General features: G+C 43.9%; 1 protein-coding gene across 1 annotated transcript in view; it reads right to left on the minus strand.

The window, feature by feature from the left end:
- ptch1 (patched 1) overlaps positions 1-18,072 on the minus strand; it is a 47,672-nt gene extending 29,600 nt beyond the window's left edge. Inside the window, exons 1-3 of the mRNA XM_006789807.3 lie at positions 17,547-18,072; positions 15,929-16,121; positions 366-555 (exon numbers count right to left, since the gene is read on the minus strand). Of these exons, the coding sequence (XP_006789870.1) occupies positions 366-555; positions 15,929-16,121; positions 17,547-17,717 (554 nt within the window). The 5' untranslated portion in view covers positions 17,718-18,072. The remainder of the gene's footprint in view (positions 1-365; positions 556-15,928; positions 16,122-17,546) is intronic.
- Between the last annotated feature and the right edge of the window lie 375 nt (positions 18,073-18,447).

Genomic DNA, 18,447 nt, shown 5'->3' on the forward strand with positions numbered 1-18,447 from the left:
AGTATATCCCACTTCATCTTGCATGTTTTAGATTTTTTGTGCCGTTCTGCAATCACACCTCCAAATGCTAGTTTGCAGGAGGGTTACTTCACTGTTGGGATCAGCTTATTCGTTTACTTCCAACAATGTTGAAGGAGCTGAGCACATTGTGTCAGCGTTGTAGCTGAGAAATGTAAGTAAGTAAGAGAATTTATACCTGGACTGGCAGAGCTATAACAGGGCTACACTCAAAGATTACTGGCCACTGTGTTAGAATAAAGAGGAAGCCAGATACAGTTATTGGACTAAAAACATTAAACTTGAATTAACTTGTCCAGAATTGGAAAACACGATCCTTAAATACAAAATGACAAGAGGCACGTTACCTGCTATAAAGGTAAACATGAACTCTGCTGGCTCGGATAGCTGACTCCAGGTGCTGCAGGAGCGCCTCCACAGTTAGAACATTGGCTCCCTCCTCCCGCGGCGTCTGGATCATCAGCTGAGGGTTAAACATGGCCTCCTCGCCTATCTTCTGTCTTGTATACTTGAGTTCCTGGTTCACACGCCCGCCAACTTGACAAAGAAGAGTGAAGTTACATATTTAAGGCTTTTGTGAAAACATCCAGACCATTATTGCATTTGATTCACAAAATCTTATTTAGTAAAGTTAAAGGTTAGAATTGTGCTGGCTTTGAATATGTGCTTAAAAAGTCTGTGTTTTTCTGACACAAAGGCACAAATATCTGCAAAATATAGACACAGTAAAGGTTAAAACATTGACTTTCCTTCTGGTTCTTCAAGTAAAACAGGAGTAAATGGACTGGTTCTTATATAGCGCTTTTCTACTCTGTCCGAGCACTCAAAGCACTTTATATAGCTAATTCATTCACCCAATCACACCCATTCACACAAGCACTTCTAAGCTTAAGTGCTAAGTATCTAACATTCATACACATTCACACTCTGATGGATGCATCGGAGAGCAACATGGGGTTAGTATCTTACCAAAGGATATTTGGCATGCATCGAACCACCGACCTTCTGGTTAGTGGCTGATCCGCTCTGCCACCTGAGCTACAGCCACCCCATTGAGTACAGCTGTCTAGAAAACATCACACTACTACCAGATCCATTCCAGATCATGCATACTTTTTTATTTTAATGCATTATTTTGCTCTGAACTACAAGATAATAATAATGCACACACACAAAAAGCATGGTGTGCTATAAAGTCTGCGACTCACACAAGAGATCCCCTGCTTGTTCTGCAAAGCAGACCCAAAGACATCACAGCCTGTCTGTGACATTATCTGACTTGTATCTTAAATAAAAGCACTCTCCTCACAGTGAGCTTGTAACACTACAATGGCAAACATCCCAAGTCGTTTGAATCCACAAAGGCAGCATCACCTCAACAAATCCACATTTCACAAACAGCTCAGTGTTTCTCCTCAAATTTGCTAACTTGTCAGCAGCGCCAAAACACATTGTCTGCATGTGTGTGTGACACTAGTGTGTGTGTGTTTGATACAGAGAGGCTGTCTTCCAGGCTTTGCTCCCAGTATCGTGGTGAGACTAAGCCCTGTGCGTGCGCTCTGAGCCCTGAGCTAGCCCGAGCTACAAAAGCAGCCTTTCAGACCCTTTAGCTGTCCAGCTCCACCCAAGTACATCCAAGGAAAGTCTGGCAAAGTATCCCTCACAAACACACACGCACACACATAAACACACACATGCATGCAAACGAATGCGGGCATGCAAGGATGGGCAAAGACGGGCAAAATTATAAGGCAAATTAAATTTTAAAAAAGTACCAGAATTGTTTACGTTTTGTGTTCAGGTTTAAGATTCATGTGTCTTCATATGCATCCCCCAGTTTGGTGTGTCTGTTTCTAATTTACGAGCTGATGATTTGAGCCGTTCAGTCATCAGTGTCTAAACGCTCAGCGAAAGCTCGAGCAATTTATACTCATATTATTTCACTTGGTCACCCAGCCACACACATACACAAAACAGGGAAACTGTCCAGTGAGAGAGCCGACTGTGTGAAAAATCTGTAACATTTTATTATGCCTTAATCCAATTTAACAATTCTGCTCAATCCGTGTAACAGTGGGCATGGGTTGAATATTTTTTTGTCTACTGTAATGGCATTAAAGTTGAACATAAGCATGCCTGTTCTGCTGGGCTGGACCACCCAGTCAGACCAAGGGAAAAGGGAGAGAAGGGCCATGTCTTGGGGCATTAGGAAAACACATTTGATTTCTTTTTTTCTGGACTCAAACAGCATTCCTATCTGAACCTGTCTGAATGCATGTTTATAATGCTCATCATTAATAGCAGGCCTAGGCTAACTGGAGCGACATGCTTTCCACTGCTAGGCCAGCTACAGAGGTCCGTTACACCAGCCCTCCCTTCAAAGGAAAGCGCATGGAACTGATTAAGATCTGACGCACACTGACAGCGCACTAACAAGTCGGCTTGTCTGATACACTCAACGCTCAAAGGCAATGCTAGCCTGAGGCTTGGTTTAAGTGCACTGCCAGGAGGGGACAACGGAAACACGGGTATATGGAAAAAGGTGCATCCATCAGTCAATACCCTTCTACACGTGTGGAGATGGCACGGGGGGATGGGAGGATCAAGTTTAGAAAGAACCCACTGTCTGTTTTGAACTCTTTCCAAGTCGTGGACTGCCACCCAAAGATCCTGAGTTTACAGCAAGCAGTGAGGAATGGGACAAGTCAAAGGAATGTACTCTCCCGCTACAGGAAACAGCACATTACAGCCTCAGGCTTCGGGAATTCCACACTTCACGAGGTTACAAAGTTTTGGGGTCAACACTCACACAGCCTTGGGGTGAAATTAACACCCCAGCTGGACCAAGAAAACATGTATGTGTGTGCGCAAACACTCAGCATACGTGCAAGCATGTGCACACGAGTGTGCGTGAACACACAGCTGTGTTTCTTCAATGACACATATTCCCATATTCCTTCTCCTAAGAAAACTGGTTGACCCCAGCATGTGTTGATATCTTGAAGGTGTCCCGCTCCAGGCTCAGCTGCTGAGACCAAAACAAAGTGGAAATAATTTTCAATCCCTCCCCTTACCGACCTCGGTCTCTTACGAAAACAAAAATCATTTGTAATGTTTTAGAGTGACATGAAAAGTACACATCCAAAATAGATAATTAAGAGAGTCTGGTGAAGTCAAATTGTACTATCCATCAACTGGTTTTGAGCCAAAATGCTTTCATTCCAATAAATCACAAAACTTGTATGTGTTCTGACAGAACTGGAATCAGCAAGCTGCTTTCTGGTTTTCAAAAGTCCAGTTTCTTCACCTGTGTTCATGAACTTAGGCTCCAGAAACTTGTGACAGAAATATTTTATTATTTTCTTACTTGTAATAGATCAAACTGCCAATAAAAGTAATCAGCAGCATATGACTAGTTGGTTATTTAGCTAATCATGTCTGTATTTATTTTTACTGAGTTAGTGCGCACTGTTGACTACATGGGTTTGTAGTGTACGAGTTATTAGTTATTAATGATTGACAAACCAAAAACCTTAGAAGAAGAGAAGAGAAGAGAAGAGAAGAGAAGAGAAGAGAAGAGAAGAGAAGAGAAGAGAAGAGAAGAGAAGAGAAGAGAAGAGAAGAGAAGAGGCCTATGCTTGTCACTGTAGTGGAGCCCTCGGTGTGGGTATTCAGCATGTTGCATAACATTAACCCCTGGTCCCCCTATTCTCAAAGTAGAGGAATGGTGGGGGGTGGCGGGCACCAAAGGAGAGAAAGTAGGTTTCTAAGGAACTGACATCACCCCCTTCCTCCTTTCAGATCTGAACGCCCCCTCCTCATTCTCATTTTCTCTCTCTCTTTGCTCTATTCAGCTCTACACTGTGATTGGCCAGATCATGATGGCAATCAGCCCGGCCCCTCTGTCAAAGCCAAACCACCCCCCATATCCTTTCGCCAGCTTTCTCTCCTTTCCATGCAACACACAACAGCTTGCCCCCACCCCAGCACATCTCTTATGTCTGACAACGGAAGCAGCCCATAACCTTCGAGGAGAACACGCACCACCGGCGGCAACCACTCCTGTAACTGTGAGTGATTCTGGTATAATTCCAATCCCAATTATGTTCAGTGTACACCTGAACATATTTACACATCTATGAATAAATAGTCTGAAACACCTGACCTGCTCCACTACTTAAAGATTTGTGACATAATGTATTATATGTATTTGCATGCGGCTGAACACATCTCTGTGTGTGAGTGTGTGTGTGGGTGTGTGTGTCTGTTTGCAGAGAACGGATTAGCTGGATTAGCCCTCCATCCCAGCAGGCACCCCCTATGGTGAAGAGGAAGCCCCCCAAAACCAGGTCATCTCACTGCTACCAAGTCTACAGCGACCTCCCAAAATCTGAACCTCCAGTATTATCAAAGGGATAAAGAGACGACCACCCCATGAAACTACAACGGCATGTACTTTAAAAGCTGCTTTAAAAGTTGTGTGAAGAAAATCAAATTTAAGTTGATTTACACTGAAAAGATCTTTTAAACTTGGGAAGTGACACCTGTTGCATGAGACAGAAAAATTATGCTTTCATACAAGACCTTGATATTTTGGGTTTCTCTGGAGTTTAGCAATACTGGTACTTAATGAATATTTGCAAAGGTATGAAAGGTTCTTACTGTGGTTTTTCAAGTTGTGCTTTCAAGTTTTCCATAGGCTGGTATTAAAAGATCGATATTATTAACCTTTTTCTTTCTAATGAATCAACCCATAATCTCCTATAAAGACATTTTTGTATTTTCTGTTCAATTATTAAATAACTATAACATAAATATCCCATTTACCTACATACTGAGAACCTTATCCTAACTTTTGTCCTAACTGAATTAATTCAACGCACTGAGCACAGGCACACACCTATTCATAGCAGGTCTCACAGTGGATGATATAAGCCAGAGTGAAAACCAAGAAGTGAAGTCAACAGGATTGCGAACTTGAAACGTTATTGTATTAATACTTGGATCTGAGGAAGAGGAACACTTCTGCAGAATTCTTAAATGGTGGTTTTCATCCTACCAAGAGTCTTTCTTGGTCTGACCACTTTGTCAGGGGTGAAGACTTCTTTGTGGAGATGCTCAGTCAGTGATAAGAAAATGTTCAGTCCATAACAACATCCAGAACTTCTGACACTAAAGTAATGTAGGCAGTAGAGCAGTTTGCCAAATCCTCCTGTAGGTTTAGGAGTCAGACGATGGTTTTCATTTTCCGTTTTAGCAATCCCATTTGCAGTACTCTTGTCAAAGTTTGTTACTTGATCTCCACCGGTTCTGTATACTGCCATTTCTTATTACATTACAAACTGCAAAAAAAACAGTGACCTACAAAATCTTTGCAGTTTTCTAGCAACACTCCTTTAAACTTTCAGGCAGGTGCTTAGAGGCAGCCTTGGGCTATAGGAGTCCTAAATCCTGAGGCAAAGTTCGAGGAGTATAGAGAAAAATTATATAACTCTTCCTTTCTTTTTGTCTTCCAACATAAAATTGCACAAGAGACAATAAAAACATTTGTCTTTTTTTTTTAAATGATAAGAATATTTCATCTTTAACTCCATGCCTTTGGACACGAGGTCATCTTTTTCTCATTGGTAGTTCAGTTATGTTTAAGACATAGTTTTGTAGAAATACCCCATAAATCTAATAACAGGGCTATTTAGACTATGGCTGATTTCAAACTTTCTCATGAGGTTTGGAAAGAGAGGATATACTAATATAATAAAAATGCATCTGTTACTTGGCTATCTTGGTCATTTATTTGAACTTGCTTGGTATCTGCTTCTGGTCACACTGCTCAGGTAGTTTCCCACAGTAGGTCTGTCCAGTGACCTCTCCTACTTCCTGTTTGTCTCCCATTCAGCTGCTACTGTCAATCACCTGCTTTGATCACTAAGAAGACCCCACCTGTTTCTGTCCTCCACCATTTGTCTGCTTTCTCTTATCCATCTGCTGCCACGGCTCTGAGTTGCTCTGAATGTGACAGACCCTCTCAATAGAAGTAGATAAACATCAACAGATCTATGCTAGAATGCATTTGTTTATCACTTTACACACCAATCTAAAATATTTAACTGCAGCTAGGTGGAAAAAAAAGTGCCATAGATTTCTGTCAAAGCATTGTCAAAAAGTGTTAGAGAATTGTTGAACTGCAGGCGGGCACAAGATTATGATCAGCCCGCCACAGGAACAAGCAAGAAAGAAGTCCAGGCTTTAATCCAGGAGCACACAGAATATGAGGACAGGGTTTGATGAGAGGAAAAAGAGAGACAGGAACTGGCAAAGGAGGTGCCAGTGTGTAAAGAGATGCAAAAGGCTCAGAACAACTTTGCGAGCAGGAGAAGGAGCGCTCACTGCAGCAGCACGCACAGCAATCCACAGAGCATTAACAGCAGTTTCCAATGTTCACTCTGCAATGCAGGTGTGCACACAGCCACAAATATGTGGTGAAAGGCCTTACTGGGAGCCGAGACCCTATCTGACCCGTGGTGAGTTCCCCTCACTTGTACTGCTCTCCCTCCCTTGCACTCTCTTTCCCCCCCTCCTGTCAGCTTATAAGAAGAGGGGGCTGCCACACAGAGAGGGGAGTGTAAAACAATCATGGTCAAGAGTGGAAAACTGTGAAATAAAAAAATGAGGAAAAAAACATGAGAGTGACAGAACGGAGACTGGAAGTCCTCGGACTGGCAGCTGTAGCCGAGGGTCTCCTCATGCAGCAGCGCACCCCCGAAACACTCCGACCCCCGACACACCCCAGCTGCCAACCACTGCCCCCAGAATCCCCACCCATACCACCAAACCTCACCCCCCAACTACTGCATTACCATATGTATAGCTCCCCTCTCCCCTGATTATGCTAATCACCTGTCCGGCCTCTGCAGCCCCTAAAATGGGTGTATTTAGCAGTCGGCTGGCTCCCAATGCAGCTTCCCCTGGGCCCGAGGTGTACATTCACACACTCCTCAATGGGCAGATTCTTCCACGTTGCTGCCTTCATTCAGGTCCCTCTCTCGCCTCTCCCACCCCCCACGAAAAAAAAAAAAAACTATTCAGTGCCAATGGATTCAGAGAGCTGTGTAAAGAGTAGTTGGGGAAGAAAACATTGACAGAAAGTCTGTTTTTGTAGCATGTGTGCATGCAGTGGTTGTAGTTCAATTAAAAGTGATGTCATAATGCAGCCAAACAGACATGGCAGATTTGAAGCCACCATCACTAAAGTGACGTGAAAGCTTTATAAACTCTTCAGCGATAGTACACCTCTTATTCTGATAAAGTCTAGCCGATTTTACCCATGAATTCTGTACAATTTTTAGAGAATCAAACTGAGTTATTTTCTACAGTCGTCTGCTTCATAAACCTGTAAATATTCTGTTTGGTTTTATAGAGGGACCTGCTTGAATGCAATGCGAAAGATGCACCACACGTTACGCTCACTCACTAGCGGTGAATGCCGGTGATAATTGTGTGGTTTCACACATCTGTAAAATCTGAAAGCACACGTACTTTGTACCAGGAAGCTGGCAGGTAAAGACCAGATAATGTCCAATTAAACTGCAGCAGATATTCTGCATTCTCAGGTGTGTGATAATGAAGAAAAAAAAACTCCAGGACAGGAAAAAAAATCACATTCTGTATTCTTCTGCAGTGCCTGTCAAATTTAAGCCAGGTGAGACTCGTCCTCTTGCTGCATTTACAGCCTTGTGATTGGCCCACAACCAAACCATAACAGACCGTGACATGAGCCTCAACAACCAATCTCAACTAGCTATCTCTTTGTCATTTCCTGTAAAGATGGTCAATGATCTCAGGTATCCCAAAAAGAAAACCACACATTCTTGAGTGTGCAATAAAGGACACAGAAACAGTATGAAAGTAAGACAAAGAAAAACCAACAGGATCTGTATTTGTTTTTTGAGATTCACGGCTACCACCCTCATAATTCAACTGTTATTCCATCTTACTAATAAATCAAGGAACCTCTGAACTTGCATTTGTTATGTACTCATCACAACAACCAGTTACCCAGTCTGTTTTAAACATGGGCAAACTTAGTGCATTGCTGGGAATCTGACTTGCTCAGATTCCCAGCAGTGCACCCACCGAGTTTAAACAGACAGGATGTTGAGGTTATTTGGATAAGGGGTGATCTCATTTTTGCGTTCAGGGCATCTCATGGACCGTCTGTGTCTTGCTTGCTCGTGCAGCTTTCTGGGATGTATCCATCACTTTGTGCCTGACAAAGGTAAGAGTGAAATGCACTACAACTATCTATGAAGAATTAAACATTTCTCTTCTTTTGTTAATGGCAATTATCATCTAGTTTATAAATCCAGCAAATGGTGGTTGTTTATACTCCATTCTGTTATGTATAGGTCTGCCCAACAAACAGAGCCAAACTTTTACAGAAGGGCGGATTATAGCGAGAGCACTGGTCCCTTTATTTTGAGGCAAAGTGTTTATGGTTTACATGGATCACAGTTCAGGTATTAGGGTCTGTGGTGACAAAGATGAGCTCAAACATGTTATTTGGTGAAATTCATACATTTTTGAATGAACATATACATTTACAATGTATGTATTAATAATTCACACAGTAAATACATCAACTATAAAACAACTGTAAATGTGTATGAAATACCAAAACAATCTCAATCCATTGTAAAAAAGCCTAGAAATACATATTAAATGATCATTTGCACACACAGTGAATGTGTAGCTAGCTAGAAATCAGCGCTAGTATAGACACAAACTATACTAGAAAACGCCTGCAATTTGTTCTTCTTGCTGAATTAACTGCTGACAGTCAAGACAGATTTCCAGATTTTTTTGGTTTTCTTCTGGAAGAGAGTCATGCAATGGGGGTGAGTAACAAAATAGAGAATGACACATAGTGACTGATAAAACCCAGTATGACAGGAAGAGTTCAGACTGAAAGACAGCACAGTGGTGTCCAAACTTAAAGAGCATTAGAAGTATACAAAAGCTTCCCATTTCTGGGCTCCTGTGATGGACTTGAAACCCGTCCAATGTACTATAAGCAATACTTATTGCTCTGTGTCAGCTCCAGTAGGCCCTAGACCCTCTGCAACCTAAGGTGGGTGAGCAAATAATAAAATGGACAAATGCACAGGTCCAAAAACACTGGAGTAGTGCACATGCCAGGGAACAACGAAGTAGAAAATGTTTAAGTGTAAACATGGTCTTTATAACACCCAGTGGTCTTTATGCAGATAGGTTACAGTGCAAGAGACGATTTCACTCAGTTGCATGCTGATTCAATCTGGAGCTCCTAACTTTTCAATCATCTGACAGAGGAAATGTTATCTTTGTGTCTTTATGTCTTGCATGTGCATGTGTGGTACTTGTGTAACTGCCGTGGTTGCCAGATTCTATGACGACGTGCTGCAGGAATTGCAATGAAATATACAGCTACGTATGTAACTGTGGTGTGCCAGAGGGGCTAAAAAAAATAATAAAAAAATACACACATACACACACACACACACAGAGTTGGAAATGTTAGCGAGAAAATTTCTCTGCTCTGCAGTCTGAGAAGCATCAATCCACACCCCAATCTCTCTTTCCTAGTGTACGGTAGGCACTGCAGCCAAAACACAAACACACTACTGCTACTATACTCTTGCTTCTTCCCTCACTCAGTCTCCTCTCCAACACGCACACACACACACACAGACACACACACATACTCTCCCTCTGCTGTTTTGTACAGAAGGGTGTTTCTCCACCCTTCTGGCAGTCATCGCTGTGAGGGAGGGAACAGAGGAAAGGGGAAGAGGGAGGGAGAGGAGGGGAGGGGAGGGAAGGGAAAGAGGGAGGCCAGACCACCCTGCTCTCATGGCAGGGCTGAGTGTTTACATTGCCGTGGCTCACTCTGTAATACATCTGGCATTCTGAGGCCACTCTCTCTCCAGCCAGGGACGGGGGAGTGGTGGTGGTGGTGGTGGTGGGAGGGTGGGGGGCAGGAGGGGGGGGAAAGGAGGCTGGGGTAAAGAGAGAGACCTTTCTGGCAGAGAGGAAAAGAGAAGAACAGAAGAGAGAGAGAGAGAGCGAGAGAGAGAGAGAGAGAGGGAGGTAGAGGGGGAGGGTAATTCTCTCCACAGTCTCCTGTGGTCGGTCATTCGCAGGGCTCTGGTTTTTGAATAAGAGCGCCTGAAAGAATGCAAAATGTAAACAGAGTGCTTGGAGGTATCTCAGGATGTTGTTTGTGAATGGGAGCATGCTTGCCTTGGGAGCACACACACACACACACATGCCCGCACACACGCAGGGAACGCTTGACGAGCAAATTTTTAAATGTTATTTCACATTCACTTTTGCCAGGTAGGCCTAATATACACAAAGCTGTTTTCAAACGCTAGCTTGAGAAAACAGCGCAGCGAGTCTGTGTACAGTACCAGAGGCGCAATGTTTCCCCGCACTAAATCCCTCACCAGCCAGCCTGCACTTTTCATCAACTCGTAAAGTTTAACACAACACACTGGAATGTTATTCCTTATAGAGGGGTTTAATCATGTTTGTAGTGAACTGATAAACACAAACTCAGCGGAGTGCAGTTTGGAACAAGCGCGCATGTGTAGGTGCGCTCACGTTTGAGTATTACTGTATACATTTGATGTCAGGGAGCAAAACTGATGAGGAGAAAAGAATAGATGACTCTATGTCGTGTATGCTGCGCTAACTAGGGAGAAATATTGCATGTGGGGGGGGCGTTTGTATGTTTGATCGCTTGCTGCTGCTTCTGCTGAAAGAAAGCTGCAGGAGGTGTAGTGTGAGAGAAAGAGTGAAAGGGAAAGAGAGAAAAAGAAAGATAAAGGGAAAAAAAAGATACTACCAAAATAGACTGGCATGCCAACCCTCCTCAACCACCCACTCATTCACAGAACCAAAACTCCAAAGCCTCTTTCTGCGTACATGTGTGTGTGCACATGCACCCATGCATGTATCTATGCTTGTATACACATCAAAAGCTGAATAATTCAGCCATGCAAACCACAATCCTCTCAGTGGAGACACCACATTCAGGGCACTCCTCCTCCTCCACAAAAAAGGATGTCAAGGCTTCTTCTGCATGCACTTAACATTATACTGCACCCTTTTCCACTGCCATTACCAGCAAAACAACAAAACAACCACCAGCTCTGTTGACTCAGTTCTTAATCATACTAGATACAAAACAGACACGGAGGAACGGGCAAGGAATGGCTTTAGAAAAAAAACAAAATAACAACAACAACATTTGATCCTATCAGACTGGATTTTGAAACCTTAAATCAGGCTCCACACAAACATAGCCTGGCACCACTGTAACTGTTACCATACTGATTTCAGGGACAGGCTAGAGGCGCTCCACTTTCAATTTAAAAGGAAATTAAATTGTGAAATTTCTGCAGTATGACTTTGAAATTACTCCCTCTGTGACATGTCGCTCCTTCAAGTGTGCTCTGTCGTTGAAGCTGGAATGATGATGTGCGCTGTTGTTGCCCTTGGATATTTATTTGACATAAACTTATTACACAGTAATTCAGAGATTAAATTAAAAAATAGATTCACTGCCCTCTGCTGGAGAAGAGATTTTAAAAGTTTAATCAGAAACTCACAAAACTGAATCATCACACAATGAGAAAAGAGGGCAAACTCGAAACAAAACAGCTGGCACTGAGGCGCTCTATTATACAGTAGGCATACACATGCGACATGCCCGCATGTGAACATATACAAACAGTGACCGGTGACAGCTGCGACCTTTGCTGCAGTTCCTCCACCCCCCCTCCCACTTCTGCTGTGAGTCTTCACTCTGCACCCAGGCCACAGGGTGAGTATCAGGTAAGGTTTTAAATAGTGGGGCCTCTACAAGATGACCTCAGGGTCTCAGGGGTCTACCCCCGTGGCCCCCGGCCTCTGCACTTATGCCCCCCAAGAAAGCGCTCCGGGACCGAGGCCTTCCCCTCAGTCTGCAGCCTTGAGACTACAATCCACTGCCCTGTGCCCCAGTCCCAGCCATAAATCTGGAGACCACAAGCTCTTTTTAAACTCGAATCATTCATATAATTGCCATACATTTGATATCAGACACAACTGTCAGGCAATTACACTCTTTTTCCTTCTTGGTAATAAGTTTCCATAGGGGAAAGAGATTCAATTTTCCTTAACCAATCATTACAGAGCAAAGTGTCTGACTGGATGTAATATATTTCTAGGTCAACACTGATGTGTAGCCATGTCAACATGTCAGTGGTTTTAAGATTGGAGCAGAGCTAAGTTAAAATAAACTCTGACATCGGTCAATACTGCAAAAACATGCCGTTTACGTAGCAGTCGCCAGTGTTAACACGAAGCCTCCGTCTTCTCCTCCTTCACTTATTCTTCATCAAACCTCTTTGGTCCACAGATTCACAATTCTGGATCCTGAGGTGTGATGAGAACAAAATGCAGCCACTTAATGCCCGCTTCATCCTCGCTTCAGTCTAGGCTGAATCTATAGACTAAATAAAACTCCAGCCACGATTACCCCACAGCTCCACATCGTCTGCTTCACCCCTGGCTTCAACTTCAACCCTTGCCCAGAGCTCAAGCTTCAAAAGCCCCAATTTCCAAACCATCCCCTCCCTGCGTCTCCTCTTCCCAATCAGCACAGCTCCATAATCTCCAGCCTTTCTCTCTGCAAAGAAACGGAGCAAAAGAGAGAGGGGCTGTCCTACAGGAAGGCCAATGTTTATCTGATACTGTTTTAATTAGTGGCAGGCAGTGCTTCTATTTTCTTTACAATTTGGCCTGTTTTTGCCATAACCTAGAATGCCAAGGCATGGCTCCATTTGCAGCCAGGAGGAAACCTAAAGGACTCTCATTCCTCGCTCATCCATGTCTCTTCTCCATGAACGTGGCTTATTGTTAATCACTGCAAGATCATCTAGATGATCTTCAGGTTTAAGCTGAGGATGCATCTGAGGTCGCAAGCCAGTGAGCATGTTTTCCAACACCGAGGAAAGCACACAGAGAGCTTCAGACCACAATTGTGTGTGGGGAGACAGTACACCACAATACTACAGCTTCCTGTTTGAACTAATCATTTCCTGTGAGTGGATATAAACACAGAGCTTGTCTGTAGTGTGGATACAATCTGCCCCAAATAGAAACCACGGTCACTTTGATGTTTTCTAAGTGGGAAAAACAAGACTGAAAATCTTACTATCTTGCCCCGATTGTTAAGTAAAGAACAAACTTCCATGCATCCTCAGAGGTCTGACACCACTGCGTCTTCGTGCAGGCATGCATCTCGCTCCCAATTGGTCTCTGTCACTTTGTCTAATAAACAGAACTTCCTGTGTCAGAGTATTTATAAACAGTGCTGAGTGAGCACTGTGTGAGAAAAGACAATCCCCGCAAAAGCTGCGGCACGTGAACCTACAAGCTAACTGCAGTAGAGACTTAACGGCGGTCTGCCGGAGACCTCAGCTGCTCTGCAGCTATCAGAAAGCAGGTGACGACCGACACGACACGAGATCGCAAACGTGAATGTTGCTCCGGTGAACACTGGAGGAGCTGAGAGATCTGATGGGAGCTGGGCTGTATTGTATGCGCGCACGCATCCACAGGCCACACAGCTTCCACGTGGGGTCGTCCATGGGTCGCCTGCGGAGAGGCAGTTCCAACCAAATGAAACATAAACAGGCACTCTGTCCTCTCCTCTTTTTCCTCTCGGACGATGGGCCAGTCCCCCAGCACGGCCCAGCACAGCGTTCCACGGTCCAGGCAGAACTAATCTATCCCTCAGCTGTGCAGTCTAATCTAAACAAACAGATCTCTCCCTACCAGCATCTGGAACCCCTCACTTATCGGGATGTAGAAAACCACAGCAGCCCTGTCTTGTAGTCTGAGCCTGTGTACGAGCAGGGGTTCGCATCTTGGTGTGAGCCAGTATGAGACCATTTTGTAGATGTCTAGCAGAGGTCACTACACTACTTGTGTGTCAGTCAAGGTCAGGTTCAGTTCTGTCAACACCAAAATTTATTGGTGGAACAAAACAAAAGTGTACAGTCACTCTGGGTTTGAGTATCCTGAATTTGATGCAACACCAGCAGAGCTAAACTTGCAACAGAATCAGCTGAAACATCAGAAAATGCTGATAAATCCCAAGTTACCAGACCTTGCAAAGACAAAAAGGTGCAAATAATAATGGGAAACTGAGAAAATCTAAAAATTCTCACATTTGAGAAGCTACAAGAAGACCGTTTACCTACTGAATCAATAACTCTGAAGCTATAGCTTTTAGTAATTTTAACCTCAGTACTCTGAAGAAGCTGAAATAAGTCTACAGTTTGCACTTGCAATGTATCTTGAAGCCAAAAGGCTTCATTGCAAAATGTTTCTAAACCCCGTTCTTTGAGAAGGGCAGCAGTATGAGAAGGAAGAGTTAAGCTCATAAGTTATAACAGGCCAAAGTGATGCTCTTAGTATTTTTTAGTAATTTTAGTAATTTAATCCCACACAGCGTTTAAAATTAAATCAAACAGGCAACAAAACGCGACAGGTCCCTGCAAATGTTTGATTTATTCATTTTTTTTTACATAAATTACAAGAAGTTATGAATATATTACTAATTCATTTCAGCACTTGTGTGTAAGAGTAAAGGATGCACTGTGAAGTGTGCAATAATATTCAGTTCCATAAGGTGCCGGTCACTTTAGTATACACGACCGTGGTCAGACATGTGAAAGGGTGTGAAAACAGTGCGATCCTCTGAGTATAATCAGGATTCCTATCCCAAAGAGGCTCCCCTCTGCCTAAACTGTTGCCAACTGCGCCTGCGCCGCAGATTAGAAGAACACGCTGTCTGTCAGACCCCTGCAGCTGCACGCAAGGGGAGAACAGCCAACCCCGGGCAGGAGGTGTGGTGTTTGATCTGTACAGGAATCAGTTTGCTTTAGTGCTTGGTCTTGTTAACTTGTTTTTTTTAAACCTGAGACAAAGTGGTTTAAAAAAGTTAAAAAGGCAACCACACAAGCAAACGCTAAAAAAAATGCATTCATTTTTATAACCAAACAGTACTCCACTTCAATTTCTCAACAAGTCTGCTCCTCCATTCATGACTCCTACAGCCAACTCTACCCATAAGCGCAGGAATGTGGATCAAAGGAAAGGAAAAAAAGCTCAGCCCCTTCCCCTTAAACCCCCCCACAAGCACCACCCATATGCACAGTTTCTTTCTTCCTTATATATTTTCACTCTTCATAAGTTGTTTAGGAATTTCAAAAACAAGGAAAACTAACAAATGTTCCATCCACCCCGCAAACACAAGTTCCTGCCCTCACTCCGCTTTTTCCCTGCAGCCAGAGACAAATCTTTTTGGAAAGTTGAGAGCTGTCCAAAACGGGACCACACACAGTCAACTGCTGGGGGCAGGCAGGCAGACACACACACACGCACACACACACACACACACTCACACACATCTCACAAAATGGCGGCTTTCACAAAAATTTCCTCTACCCCGAAAGCCCCTTATGAACTTAATTACAACTTTTTATGAGCATAGTTACACTCAGCCCTTGCACATCTTATGTGTGCATCTAGAACGGTTTTAGAAGCTAAGTGTGTTGGGAATAGTCAAGTATTTTCAAGTTTTGTTTGGGTGCTTGCCAGCACCTATACAATAAACAATCCCCTTACCTACTTCATTTAGTAACACCAACAAACCTTCTTCCTCCAAACTAAACTGTGTCAAATTCTTGGAAACATGCAATATGAAGTCAAACAGTTTCAAAAGCACTGAAATAAAGAAAAGTCCCAGCAGGTCACACTTAAAAACATCATGAATTGTACAGCTTGTCAAAAAACAAAATAATCAAGAGCGTCTTACCTTCCACCCAGAGTTTCTCCACATCCGTTTCCAAATTAGCTGCCCGTAAGCCCACAGCAAAAGCTCCAAAAATCATGAGGCCAACAACCAAAAACTTTCCGCAGTTCTTTTGAATGTAACAGCCCAGCCTAAATAAAAGTCTCTGGAACTTCGCTCTCAGCCACAGAGGTGCTTTCCTCCCAGTTGCCTTCCCCTATGATAAGACAAGAGTCACAGAGTTACTGTCAGTTAACAGACAAAGCACCACACTTACCTGCTCAGGTGAGGCTGTAGGGTTAAAGACAAAAGATTTTATGGTATACATGCAAATAAGCTACAACAATAAATGTGTCCACTTAAAAGAACCTTTACAGCTTTAAAGTACAAGCCTCTCTTTGATCAAAGAATCCCACCTGCTCTCTTTTCAGTAAGACTGCACATTTACCTACAACCGGGGATCTAAAGTCAGAGAGCTGGGATCTTCCAACACATCCACTAAATCCCTCTGCTAACCTTTATTCACTGAAAAACCACAAATCTGCTGGGGATCCTGGGCACTGCTGAGGACTCCCCAGAGTGCGAGCTACAGGTCCTGTCAGATCAGAATCCTTAGCATAATACATGCACTGGGAAGGTACCACCATTCCCTGTCATTTCACAGCCACAATAATTGGCTAATATTTTTTTTTTTTTTTTTAAATAGTCCAAAATAAGTACATCTGGACCTCCAGAGTAGACACAGGTAAACAGGACATAACGGTCAAACCACAACTAGACTAAGCAGGCTCCCTTGTGTCTTTGTTCTACTCTTTATGTAAAATGTCCATTGGAAGCACAATGCTGCTGTTAGTAGCAGACTATAAGTCTTAAAAGACAGAATAAAATAAAATACTGAATGCACTGTAGACCACATGCTCCCCCCTTGACAAAAACTATTACATTTTGAGGTGTAGTGTAATTGCTACTGAAGTAACCTGCACGCACACATCGCCCGGTGATATTAAATACCCTGAATGGGCGCATGTGGTAAAACCACAAATACCACCACCACGCACTCACACGCGCTCTCCCCGTCTGGCCGCTCGTGTGTTCCGGCCTGCACGGGGAAGTGAAGGAGCTATCACGGGGAGGAATCACAATATTTGTGAACGGAAGAGGGCAGCCACATGGATTCTTTACTTTCCTCCTCTTTACACGAGTCACCCAAGTTTAGACAGTGTCACCGAAACTCTTTAAAGCTTTGGGTGCTCCGCGTAAAAGAAAGGCTGGATGTTATGAAACGGTCAATGGCAGCGTTGCCTGCGAGAGTAAAAGCTGCATGTTTTTTGCCTGGTGCGGGACCGCTCTAGGTTGGGGATGCACTGGAAACAATCGCGTGTTTGTACTGGGGGAACGGGCACTTAGAACTTGCAGCACATCTTTCATCATAAGCCGGTTGTATCGGAAGAGTCGCGTGAAATCAAACACAACTACTTTGCGCTTTTCTGCAACCTTGCCTTACCGCTGTGTACCCCGTGCCCAGCCCGTCCCGTTACCTAGCAGCGACTGGACAGTTTGGCCACATTTTTTTTTCTTTTCGACGAATACAATGAAAGCAGCATCACAAAGCCTTTTCCCGTTCAAGATGAGAAATAAGCACCTCTGAAATCTGCTCCAGAGCAAAGCCCGCATCGCAGTAACTCGGCCGCTGCAAATACTCCAAATCCAGCGGTGTGTTGCGGGTATAGTCCCCCCTGTTCCTCCGCGTTATCCTCGGCCGATCGGGGTCTCTGTTTTCCTGCTCGGAGGGCGCATTACCAGCCGAGGCCATGTTGCGGGGACAGCGATAAGGTTTCCCACTTTATAGTATTTCCCCGAAAGCGTGTAGCGATATCCCAAGAGAACAGAGTTTCACTCTCGGAGATCTCACACCCGTGAAGTAGGGCTTCATACTCCTGTTGGAGACGGCGAGTCAAAGTCTGCGCCTTCCATCCCAACATTTCGTGATCCGGAGGTCTCCACCGCTTTCACCGCATTCACCGTGTCTCTTAAAAAAGTAAGTTTCTCTCAAAAAGCGAGCTTCGCGAAGTGATTTCCATACACAAGTTGTCGGGTATGAAACCTCGATAGTCGTAGCATTCTGGTGACATCTATGTGGTCTTCCCCTGGGCCGCGCGTCACGGCCAACTCTGAGATTCAATAGAAATGAAGAAAAAGACCTCTCTCCATTTGGAGGCAGAGAAAGAGGAGGGGTGAGAAGAGGAAAAAAATACTCGAGATCCCGCCTCTGGGGCTGTCAGATTGCAGGAGTTTCTTGCATCTGATTGGTTCCAGAAGGGCAGAAATTACTCAGCAAACACGACTATTATTAGCTGCTTAGCAACAGCTCACTAAAGTAGAGAGACCACCCAGGCAGGCAGACCTCATGTGAGCATCTCCAACTTCAGGGGAGGCTCGCCGAGAGTCGAACCCATTTGGTGCATTCAGGTTTTCACGTAGAGCTCTGTTACAATAATGAAGCGTTTCCCTGAGAGGACCCGAAGTCAAAGACAAGGTACCCG

This window comes from Neolamprologus brichardi, chromosome 12 (genome assembly GCF_056152115.1).
Source record: "Neolamprologus brichardi isolate AB-2024 chromosome 12, ASM5615211v1, whole genome shotgun sequence".
NCBI classification, from domain to species: Eukaryota; Metazoa; Chordata; class Actinopteri; order Cichliformes; family Cichlidae; genus Neolamprologus; species Neolamprologus brichardi.